Source organism: Crocuta crocuta, unplaced genomic scaffold (assembly GCF_008692635.1).
Source record: "Crocuta crocuta isolate KB4526 unplaced genomic scaffold, BGI_CrCroc_1.0 scaffold506, whole genome shotgun sequence".
Lineage (NCBI taxonomy): Eukaryota > Metazoa > Chordata > Mammalia > Carnivora > Hyaenidae > Crocuta > Crocuta crocuta.
The window spans coordinates 2,354,103-2,366,321 of NW_027528991.1; the positions used below are offsets into that span (position 1 = coordinate 2,354,103).

At 51.7% G+C, this 12,219-nt stretch overlaps 1 protein-coding gene and 1 long non-coding RNA gene across 2 annotated transcripts in view; one reads left to right on the plus strand and one right to left on the minus strand.

Annotated features, from left to right (window-relative positions):
• CEP43 (centrosomal protein 43) overlaps positions 1-8,951 on the minus strand; it is a 28,469-nt gene extending 19,518 nt beyond the window's left edge. The window contains exons 1-5 of the mRNA XM_077757387.1: positions 8,943-8,951; positions 8,809-8,862; positions 5,273-5,327; positions 4,735-4,823; positions 3,914-4,051 (exon numbers count right to left, since the gene is read on the minus strand). Coding sequence (XP_077613513.1) covers positions 3,914-4,051; positions 4,735-4,823; positions 5,273-5,327; positions 8,809-8,862; positions 8,943-8,951 — 345 coding nt within the window. The remainder of the gene's footprint in view (positions 1-3,913; positions 4,052-4,734; positions 4,824-5,272; positions 5,328-8,808; positions 8,863-8,942) is intronic.
• A 169-nt stretch (positions 8,952-9,120) lies between these two features.
• Positions 9,121-10,140, plus strand: LOC144226092 (uncharacterized). The gene is made up of 2 exons (XR_013333532.1): positions 9,121-9,215; positions 9,820-10,140. It is a non-coding gene; the product is annotated as an uncharacterized LOC144226092 (long non-coding RNA).
• The last annotated feature ends 2,079 nt before the right edge of the window (positions 10,141-12,219 follow it).

Here is a 12,219-nt window from a genome sequence, read left to right on the forward strand (position 1 = left end):
AACCCAGCAGGGACCTGACACCCCCTCCTCTCACCCTCTCAGACGCGCCTCCCGAGTCCGCTCGTCTCCACCACATCAACTAGCAACTCAGAACAGAACACACGTCACCCTCTTGGACGGCGGCCCCTACTGTCCTCGTCCCTGAGCCCCGGTGCCTGTCCCCCCCCCCCCCCCCCCCCCCCCCCCTCCGCCCAGGCCGCCCCCTCACACNCAACCCTTCCCACGACCACAGCTTTTAAACACACAAATACGCTGCGCCTCGCGCCTTCCGCTCCTCCGTCGGACCCGGGACTTCAAGTAACAGCGTCGTCCTCCCCCAGGCTGACGTCCTGTCTCACCTTTGCAAACTCCTCCTCTTCCCGACTGCACTCGAAGGCCCCGGCCCTCTGCCGAAGTATTAACTCACCCAGTCTGGTGGCTTCTGCCTTCACGGGGGACCTTTATCCGCCCGCTTGGCTCTGCGTTCAGGTCTGCCTTCCGGGGGCCGCCACGTCTTCTCCCGATGTCCCCATCTAGCGGTCACGAACGCGCACCTGCTGCGTGCACAAGTCCGCAAAAGCCTCCCGCTGACCGTGAACACGCCATCTGTTAGGAACGCCTGTCCCCAGCCGAGGCCTGACATGAGCAGAGGGCCGGGCCACAGCAGCCGCAGGCTCGCGGGGCCGGGGCTCAGCGCCCACGACCGCCAGCAGCGAGAGAGGACGGACAAGAGGAAACACCCCAAAAGGCAGGGTGGGAGAGAGACCGTGCATGAGAAATCCCGCGGCTGGATGCGGGGGTGACGTGCCGTCCCGGGGGCAAGGGGTGAGAGGGCAGGAAAGCAAAGGTCACTTTCAAGTACGAGCACATGTGCCTGAAGCACAAGGTCCCACAGTTCAAGACCAGACGTGAGGCCACAAAGTCACACACATCACACGGGAACTTCAAGTCAAGGCTGAGGAATCCGGACGCGGTCTGGCTGCCGTTACACAGTGACTGCAATTTCTCAAGAGGAAATGCACAGATAAAGAGCGGAGCTCCAACTCGGAGTGGGCAGGAGCAAGAGGTGTAGACGGAGCGCGAGAGCACCGGCAGGCGCTGCCGGGGGACGGGGGCGACCACGAGGTGCTCGAGGGGAGGACGGGGCTCACCAGGGGCAGTGCAGCCGCGAGTGCCGCGCTCCACGGGGGGCGCATCCGACACCCGCCAAATCAACTCAAAGTCACGGTCACGGATGCCGGCACAGCCACCTGATTCTTAAGGTGGTTTTAAAAAGCTATTTTGGTCAAGGCATCACGAACAGAGTTCAGTACACACCTAGGTTTCTTCTCCAGCATCAGAAATCAAAGGTTAATAAAAAAAAATTTTTTTAAACCTACAATTTTTTATTTCATTATAAATGACAGGCTTCCTCTCAAAATTATCAACACCAGTGAGTGACAGAAGAGCCAATACAGACACCCATGAGTTCCCTACTTTAAATGTGAATTTGACTACAATTTGTACGTACACACACACACACACAAAGCGACACACCCAATATTGAGGGGAAAAGTAGCAAAAAGTGGCTATTTAGTGACGGGATCCGACCCCCTGAAGCCACAGCGGCCTTCCCCGGGCACGTGAGAGAGCGAGCCCACAGACAGGCTAAACCGACCGGGGAGCCACTGGAGCCTCCAGTCACAATGACAAAGAACACGCCTCCTGAGTTTCCGTTTTCAAACCGAACCCACTAGACAAGAGAGCTCGGAGCGGGTCTGGCTGGAGAGCTGGCCGGGGGTCCGGGGCAGCAGCCAGGACCCGCAGCTTCAGGGACAGGGACCCCTACCTCCAGGACCAGACCCGGGGGCACAAGCGGGGAGGCAGCTCCGGGACCAAAACCAAGGAGTCACAGGAAGACGATCAGACGGCAGAGCTAGGGCCGCCCTGCGTGGCTTCCACTTTGCCAGATTATATCAGTTCTCTCACACAGGACTCAGATGCACGAGCGAGCTACCCAGGTGGGGACGTTTGTGAAGACCTGGAAACTCGGGTTCGGGCAGGGAGGAAGGAGCGGCAGGTGGGGAGTCACCCGAGCAGGAAAAGTAGCACAACGAGACCCGCGATAATAAAGGCAGAACCTGACAAGATCCCTTTGGGCCTCACTGCGACCCACGAGGCTGACACTTCTATTCTCTCCATCTCGCGGGTGAGGACCCAGGGCGCGTGAGGCTGTGACGTCGGGAGGTGGCCCCAGCGAGCTGAGGGAGGGACCGCAAACCAGAGCCAATGTGGGCGGCCGGCAGGCACGGCAGGGAGATGGACCCACGGGCGACACGGAAGGCAAGAGAAGGGCGGGCCGACCNAGGGTGGGGGGCAGGCCGTCCCGTCCGGAATTCTGTACATCCATTACATCCGCGTTTCTTCTTCCTCGCTACCATCTAGCACGACGCCCGTCCTGTGCCACGCACGCACCGAAGGCTCGGGGACGACCACAAAGGAACAAGATCACAACGCACAGGCCAAGCGACGCCGCGGGCCCCGCAGGCTGACATGCCCACCCAGCCAGATGGGGGTCCGCTCCCTGCCACTCAAGCACCTTGCTGGTGCCATCTTGCCACCCTCCTGCAGTGACCCGGAGCTTAACAACACATCCACCAGACACACCACCACGCCGGGGGCGCCAACTGTGGCTCAGGTCACAGTCTCGCGGTTCACAGGTTCAAGCCCCGCGCTGGGCTCTGTGCTGACAGCTCACAGCCTGGAGCTGCTTCAGATTCTGTGCCTCCCTCTCTCTGCCCCTCCCCCACCTGTGCTCGCGCTCTCTCTCTCTCTCTCTCTCTCTCTCTCTCTGTTGTCTCAAAAATAAATAAATGTAAAACCAAAAAAAAATGTTTCTTAAAAACAAACACCCACTGCCCCTTTACCTAGCCTTACTACTCATAAAATGCCCTGAACCAGTCACCTCCTGGACACTCCCTCTCATATGAGCGTCACGGAAGCCTCCATTTCCTCACGTGGGCACAGGCCAGCCCGAAGAGTTCCCAACTACTGTAGTCTGTGTTTCCAAGAAACATCCTCATTTCTCATCTGTTCACTGCAAGTGTCTGCCTGTCATGCCTGGCATGTGTCAGGTGCTCAGTCAGGCTTCCCAGATCGGCGGAGATCCTGACCGAAAACATACTCTGCGGCTGCGCACAGGCGGTGCGTGACCCTCACAGCCTCAGCAGCGAACCTGGGACTCAAAGTGCACCGTGAGCCAGGCGTCTGAGACGACGGCCGTGCCGCCCACGTCGGTGAAACAGCGTCTTTCCATGAAATTGACGTTTGCAAACCGAAATCAGACATTAACCTCATGAGTGTGATTTCTAAACAGAAGCAGTAAGAACAGAGAAGCTTGAAAATGTTTAGAAACTAAGCACAACCAACAGCTTAACTGTCTCTAAGTCTCTTTTTAAAAAACCTTTAAGTTCAAAATATTGTTAACCAGCCAATAATTCAGCCCTGTTGTTTGAAACGGTAACCAGACAGCAGCTAACAAGGAGCTGAGCGTCCTCCGCACTTCACGTGCGCTAACTCCTGCATCAGGCTCCGCAAGACCCGTGAGGCAGCCGCTCTCCCCACCATACACAGGAGCCTCTAGGGAGGGACGGCACGCCCAGAACCCACGGCTAGTGCGGGTGACAAGCTGGAGCTGGTTCCAGGGAGCCTGGGCCCCGACCCCAACACCCCCATACCCGTCTGCAGAAGGAAAGCAGCTCCAGGCTCAGAGCTGCCACTTCAATCTTCATCAAAATACGGGTTTATACAATCTGAGTGTGTTTCATTTTGTTTCAAGGAACAGCTTCTTTCCATTTAAACTCTGACTACATATGCAACACCCTGCATGGCTGGCTCTGCTGAGCAGCCAATACTTAAAACAGAAAAACATAACGGAGGCTAGGACTGTACTCACCTCCCCGTTGGCTGATCCTTTCTCTTTCTGTTGACAGCGTCTGATCACTTCTAGTAACAAAGGTCCACCCACAGTACCTTCTGCTTCAATAATACCTAGATCCCGGGCTAAATTCTCTCGACCTTCAAGACCTTGAAACTAGGGAAGAAATAAGATGTAAGAAATAAGATATAAATGCACAAAAGAACGCAAATTATCTTCAAAGATTTAAAAAAAATACTTTTAGAACTTAAAGATATCTGAAAACTCAGAGACCATTTTTCTAACAAATAAAATGCCCATTTAAAAAGTTATCTAGGGGCGCCTGCGGGGTTCTCAGTTGGTTAAGCCTCCGACTTCGGCTCAGGTCATGGTCTCGTGGTCTGTGAGTTCGAGCCCCACGTCGGGCTCTGTGCTGACAGCTCAGAGCCCGGAGCTGCTTCCCATTGTGTGTCTCCCTCTCTCTCTGCCCCTCCCCCAGACACTCATGCTGTCTCTCTCAAAAATAAACAAACATTAAACCATTTTTTTTTTAATGTAAAAGAATTATCTATTTCTTTTAGTCCCTACACCCCTTTTTAGTCCAAGTCCCTACATCCAAAGTCCCCATTATCGGGTGCGGTCAGCTACAAAACCCTCCTCTCGAAGTCCTATAAAGCAGCAACAAGCTTGTTACCAACAAGCTACAGCACAGATGGCTTTTACGAAAAACAGATAATCAACTACAAAAAAATAATCTCTACACAAGACGCCATAAATTGCCCAATTTTCTTAAGTTTCGGCTTAACTCGTTTATAACAGAGAGGGTTTCCAATGATAGATGCAAAAGTCATTACTCTTACTGTGCTAGTTTCAGGCTGAAAAACGGCCAAGGTGAAGTCAAGATTGAAAAACTGAAGAAACTCGGCAACCAGACTGGCCACCAGCCGGCCTGCAAGAAGTGAGAGGCGGTAAGCAGCGCGCACCTCCCGGGCGGGCCTCCTCACCAGCACCGCGGCACACGGGCGGCTCGCTACCTGACAAATAGAGGTTTCTACAGTTTTTAATTACAAATTCATCTTAGGAGAACACGGTTATGTAACGAAAATCTCAGTCTCCTCACTTTTTCTCATTAGGGTCATCAGTTTGGAGGCAACTATTAACCAGACGACACAGCAGTTCATAAACGGAATCAAGTGTTCTGATTCTTACGGTAGAACTGGTTTTAACCAACAATTTCCCGTGACCAATAATTAAAGCAACTTTACAAGTGTACAATAAATTGCAATTTTCAAGTGAGGGCCTGTAAGAATCACAGGCTTCAAAAAACCCTGATCTCTCCGAAATGGGATCAACATCTGACAATTCCGGGAGAGACAAACAACCAGCTGAACATCTTACCATCTTTCGTGTTCAAAAACTTTCTCAGGCTCTCATTGACTAGAGGAGTTTTGTTCTGTTAAAAAATGAAATACCGCGTCATGAGTTTATCATAAGAACGACTATAAAATGTGGTTATATGTATATGTGACAAAGATATAAATAAAATATTGTCACTCGTAAAACTACGGCTAAACCCATTCTATAAGTATTGACTGCTATAAAAATTCTTCTATACTATTTAATATCTCAGACTTAACAAAATGAGACTATATGTGAGAATATGTATTTACTTATTACTGGTAAATATTTCATCAACTGCTTACTAAACTACTTTAGAAGCTAGATCTTCAAATATGCCCGTAAAATGACACTACGTTTACTTACAAAAACAAATTTATTATTCCAAATACATGAAGCTGACCTTGGGTCCCCGTGACGATGGCGAGCTACCATTTATAGCAGGACTCATATTACGCACTTGCTATTCCCAGCTCGTCAGCGGTAAGCGAGATGGTTTTGTGCAGTGCACGGGCCGGCTTATTTTTGTCATTCGACATTTATTCGAATACAAGAAAAATGCTCCTGGCCCCCCAGCCCCCTTCAGCAGACTGCATGAGCTATGGCTGTACCGGGGCCTCACACTCTGCTGGCGGGACTGTAAATGGGGCACTTGCTCTGGAAAGTAATCTAGGAATGTTTTCAAAAGTTAAAGGCACCCCTACCCTATGACCCATCTATAGGGTCAGGGTCAGGGTCAGGGTCAGGGTTAGGGAAAAGCCCAGATCCAAGCAAAGGCGTGGACAGGAACGTTCACAGAAGCCCCGTTTATGAGAAACTGGCAACAGGTCAATCGCTCCCCCACAGGTGAGTAAACTGCCACAGGCCCGGACGGCGGGCACCACACAGGGGCAGGATGGAACCAACTAGCGACACAGGTGACAACATGAACGGATCTCAAGCCGTTATGCTGCGTGAACGCAGCCAGCTCAGAAAAGGAGGCAGCCGTGCTGCAGGACTGCACCTGAACGGCCCTACGTACACGGAGGCCCAGGGCTGGGAAGCCTGTTACAAAGAGGTCTGAGGAAGCTTTCAAGGGTCAAGGACATGGCCACTATCTTGATGGTCTCATGCTTGCATAAATTTGTTAAAATGTAACACACGGTACATTTAAGTATGTTGAGTTTACTGTAAGTCAATTCTATCTCAATAAAGTTGTTCTTAAAAAACCAAAAAAGATAAGGAAGGGAAAGAACACAAAGGTCCTTGGGGCACCTGGGTGGTTCAGGTCATGATCTCACGGTTCGTGGGTTCGAGCCTCGCGCCGGGCTCTGTGCTGACAGCTCAGAGCCTGGAGCCTGCTTCTGATTCTGTGTCTCCCCCTCTGTGCCTCCCCAGCTCATGCCCTTTCTCTCTCAAATATAAACATTAAAGAAAAAAAAAGAACACAGAGGTCCTTACTTGGTTGGTCTACAGAATTTTAAGACACTGAGTCGCCTAAAATATGTAAAGCAAATGGAGAGACAAGTTCAGATGTCGATTATAAACAGCCAGTCTAGGAGCACTGCGGAGAAGGACTTCAGGAAGACGGTGAGGAGCACAACGGGAAGACTGGAGAGGAGGAACGGGCAAGGTGGAAAAGAAACAGCTAAACACTATGTGGAGGGCGGCAGAGAACCTCCTCGGACATGTCAGGCACGGCACTGCCGGGACCGGGCAGCTCACTGGACACACAGAAAGAAGAGCAAGGTCCCGGCGACTGTGACCTCCCGCCTGGGTGAGGAGCAGTCCCGCACGCCGGGTCTGTCCAGCAGGCGCTGCCACAGACAGGTCTGAGGCTCACGCTTTGGGCCAAAGCTGTGGGCTGAAGTCACTGCTGTGGCTGAGGTGGTCCCAGGAGAGAACAGAGAGCGAGGACCCGGATAACGCACCAAGCATTTATGTGAGGTGCACAGGACAAAGATCGTGCTACAGAAACCAAGCAGTGGTCCAAAGGAAAAAAGAAGAAGAAAACAGAAAGAATCCCAGAATTCCAGGGAGGATTTTCGGGAAGGGAGAGAAAAATTAATTATGTCAAATAGCACAAAGAACACTTAAGGTGAGAACTAGGTGTTATATATACTCAACAAGGAGGCGCTTCTTGACCCCCGCAAAAGGAATGACCTACGTGTAGTAGATTTAAAACAAATGTAAGTGGACTGAAGACGTTCATGGATTAAAGGATGCCTAGAGCATAAGAAATAAGACTGATGAGCTCTTTCCAGACTTGGCTGTGAAGGGAAGAAACGGAGGGGTAGTAAAAGCAGAACACGAGTTAAGAAAACAGTTAAGGGAGAGAACAAAGATACAGCAAATGGCTGAGGAGCTGAGAGCATCCGGAAGGCAAAGCCCAGAGAAAGTGACTATTCTTGGACAAGACAGAGCCTCCTCCCCTAAAGCAGGAAGGACAGAGGTAGAGACAAATACAGGTGTGCGCGAGCTTCTTCTGAGCTGAATGACAGATGAGGGGGCACAAAAAGCTAGGACCCGATGCTTCTGTCTCCCTGTGAAGGAAGAGACGAGAGCGGTGTTAAGAGTGGAGGGAGCGGGAGGTGGAACCGTATGCGGGGCTAAGCGGGAGGGGCTGAGCCAGGAGGACTCAGGGCCGCTGGGACCGGGCCAGCCAGTACCCACCAGTCAGTCACAGCAGAGTCCGTGCCGGGTGAGCGCTGGCGCAAACACACACAGCAGGGAGGGTGTCGTCTGCTGGATTAATGACCTTTGCGGGTTTTCCCAGAGCAAGGACGGCTGGAAGGCTAGGGAGTGGCGGTTTCTGAGACGTGGGTCACGGGGTCCAGACAAGTCAAGAACAGAAGGCAGCGGACAGAAGATGGACACCTGGACAAACAGAAGAGCCAAGGACTGAAGTTCCGGCGAGGTCAAGAGGCCTATGGCCCAAAGCAGTCAGGTTAGAGGACCTGGCACAGAGGACGGTGGAGACCTGATCCGGGAGGGATTCTTGCGACAAGTTCCAGAATACTTGCTCAGAGCAGCGGTAAGACTCGGGGAACGGAGAAAAAACCAAACAGGCTTGTATACAGTAGAGGCTGGCCTCTGACAGTAAGAAAGACCAGAGATTCCAAAGTAACCGGGTGGTCAGAAAGCTTTGAGACCAACGGTGTCCCCCCCCCCCCGGGGCGGCCCTTCACAGTGCGTGCTGACACAGTAAAGGCTCTCAAGGATCCTGCGCTGAACGCACTCACAACGCAACCATTTCTTCAAGCAGCTCCGATGACCCCACTGTTCAGATGTCCCCTATGGGAAGGGGTCTACACCAGCCCCAGTCAGTTACCCAGGTACCTCCTTAACTTTCTTTACATTATTCCAAAATTCTAAAATATAGACAAATGAAAAGAATAATTTTGCCTCCTTTCCAAGAGTAAAGAAGTGTAATGCTTAATAGTTCACAATCACCCCCGGCTAAACACTACTCTAAGCAGCATTTTAGAATGATCTCTAAGCAATTAAAAATTAAACATCAATGAACAGGGTAACAGCGAAATTTGTAGGTTTCATACCTCTACTTTTTCTTGCTCTTCCAGTGCTAAAAATACAGCTGCTCGGAGTTCGGCCTTTTTTTAAAGAGGGCAAAGGAACAAAACTGGGTTCAAGGCCATTTTCATGGCAAGAGGCGCTACGAGGGAAGTTCCACGGGCACCATCCCCACCGTCTAAAAGCCAAAAACGCGAAAGCGAACGAGACGGCAGCGCCTGGCGGGCGGGCCCAGGGTCTGGAAACGCCGCGACGCCGCCAACTCCTTCTGGAGCCGCCGGAGACGCCCCCTCGGGGTGACCCCCCGCACCTGCGGGGGACCGCGACCACCNCCAGTGGGCCGCTGGCAGACGCGGGAGCTTCAAGGGACGCGGTGCCGGTGGCGACGCAGCGCGGTGTTGCGTCGTTCTTATCGCAGCGCTACACCGTAGGCGTAAGTAAGCGGTGCGCTTCGAAGCTTGGGCGCGTTCCCATCCGACCGAAGGGACGCCCAGGCGTGCTCGGCCCCGGGCGCGGCGGGGCGGGGGCAGGGGTGGGGGCCNGGTGTCCGAGGCGCCGGAGCCGGTCCGGTGCGCGCGTGCAGGCTGCTGCCGCGGACACACTGCGGCTGCGCGAGTCCTGGTGCGCGCCTCGCCTCCGCCGTGGGGCCGGACTGTGCACACGCATACATGCGTGCATGTATGGAAATGTGCCTTCAAGAGAGAGCCTGTGCAAACGTACGTGTGTGTGCACACGCTCACCGACAGAGAGCGTACGCGGGTGCACGTGCGCGCACTCCCTGACAGCCTGTACACACGTGCATGTATGTGTGTGCACATGCTCACCGAGAGAGCCAGGACCTACATGCGTACGTGTATGTGCACGCGCTCACGGAAAGCGTGTGTGTGTGTGTGTGTGTGTGTGTGTGTGCGCGCGCGGGGGCGCATGCTCACAGAGAGAGAGAGAGAGAGAGAGAGAGCAGGCGCATGCACCGGATATACGAGAAGGAGGTCCTGGGAGACTTACTTTTCAGTATCAGTTATAGAAAGTATTGTCAGTTACAGGTCTCGAGAGAAGAGTGGTCAACAGGAAAAAATCCTCAACACAGGCCCCAGCAAGGAAAACTGCGCAGCATTGCCCGGAAAAAATCAGCCACTGGTGCAGTTCGGCCCCCGAGAAACCACCACCACCCGGAACTCCTGCTTTTCTCCAAAGGACTTCGGTTCAAAACAACCCCTCCCAATTCCCTCCTCCTCCTCCACAAAATGACCTTCGTCTCCTTTGTTTGAAGGACTTACTGTGGATGTGCCATAGTTTGCATGTCCTAAATTCCAATTCTCTGTCATTCCCAAATAAACCCATTTTTGCTGGTAAAATAACTGCCTTCTATTTTTTTACTTCTTTTTTTTTTTTTAATGTTTTATCTGTGTCTTGAGAGACTGTGTGCCAGCAGAGGAGGGGCAGAGAGAGAGAAGGACAGAGGGTCTGAAGCAGCTCGGCCCTAACAGGCTGACAGTAGCCAGCCCAAGGCAGGGCTCCAGTTCAGGAGCAGGGAGATCTTGACCTGAGCCAAAGTCGGACACAACCGACTGAGCAGCCGGGCGCCCCTGNGGTCAGAGAGAGAGGGAGACACAGACTCTGAAACAGGCTCCAGGCTCTGAGCTGGCAGTCAGCACAGAGCCCGACGCGGGGCTCGAACCCACGAACCGCGAGATCATGACCTAAGCGAAAGTCGGACGGACGCTTAACCGACTAAGCCACCCAGGCACCCCAGTGACTTCTATTTTTTAGGTTAACAATTCATGTGTGTATGTGTGAGAATGTGCAGGTGCACAGTGAGAAAGAGAGTGGACATTTACACCGGGGTACAGTGCAGTTTACATGAACGCTCAACATGGCTGTGCTTCTCTTTACATCTGCACGTTTCAATAGTTTTACGATAATGTGTCAGGAAGGTGAGGAATCCAGAAGTACAAGGAAACTGTAAGAAAGAATGCAGATTCCAGAACCCCACCCTGGGACCCTCACTGCTTCCGCAGTAGTGTCTAGGAATCCTTCGCACAAGTAGCCCAGGTGACTGTAATGCCCGTGGATGGTCTGAAGATTATCAAGGGATACAAATGGTACATGTGAAGCAGGAAGTAGAATTGGAGAGTTCCCGCCCCGCCCACCTCGTCTCCCCACTAGCAGCATCTATTAAAACTGGTACGTAGAAATGTCATGTACACGCGTACTTCTCCCCTTCCCTAATTTGCATCCTATGCTTATTTTTTAATTTCCCAATTTCACTTTATAAATCCTGATCAACTTGTGATATTTTGTACATATAGATTCTACCTCATTCTTTAACTCCCGCATAGCATTCTGTGTAATGTGCTCCAAATGCTAGTTCTCTGTCATTACACAGGGTTTGTTTGAATTTGTTCTGTTTACTGTGGAAGTAATGGCTACTGATGACTAAAAATCCAAACAAAATACACTTGTCATGATGAGCACAGGGTGATGTATGGAAGTGCTGAATCACTGTATTGTATACCTGAAACTAATATCACACTGTATGTTAACCAACCGGAACTAAAAAAAATTTTTAAACAAAATACAATTGTCCTAACACTAAGGTTAGTCATCATTAAGTATTTATAAAATATTTTTGAGAAATCTACCAAAAAATCCAAACAAAATGAGAAAATATTAAAAGTAAAAGTGTCCACACCTTTCCTGCCCACCTACCCACCACCCAGTACCACACCCTAGACCCAACCACCATAAAGTTTGTTTTTAGTTCCTCTGGTTCTTTTTAGTGTAAGTCTAAATGCTGTGCACTTACATCTTGACTCAACCAGGAATGGTGCCTTCCAAAGAATAAAAATGTATCTTCCAACTCCTAATTCTTAAAATTATGTTACTTTTAATTTTACTGGGGGGGGGGCGCTTTATGACTCCAAATTCTCTACCTAAATCATCATTTCTCCACGTCACACATGCCTCGCTCTCTCCTTGCGTGGGAGATGGAGAAGTGAGCGCCTCGCCCCACCCCTCCCCCATCACCGTGCCTGATGTTGTCAGTTTGATTCTTATTTTTATACTGTCAGGAATTTACATTCTTCCCCTAATTACATCTTTCAAACTTCGTAGGTTGACTGGAAAGCCATCCGTGCCTTCACCATGCTGGGGGTAGCGGACCTGTCAGGCAGAGCCCACCTGCCTTTGAAATGAGCCTTGCCCTGCACCCTGGGCCAACCTCCAACGGCCAGCACCCACCAGGGCTTGCTCTGCCCACTTGGGGAAGGACTCCAGTGCCAGGGAAACACCCCCTCCTGAGAGCACCTCAACTCCTGGCCGTAAGTGGGTAAGGACCCCCAACTAGCTCCCCAGTGAGGGAGGGGAGGGCGGTTCTCTGCCAGCCTCCGTGCTTCAGACCTGAGCTCCAGTTAACACAGCCTTTTCCGGCCCCCAAG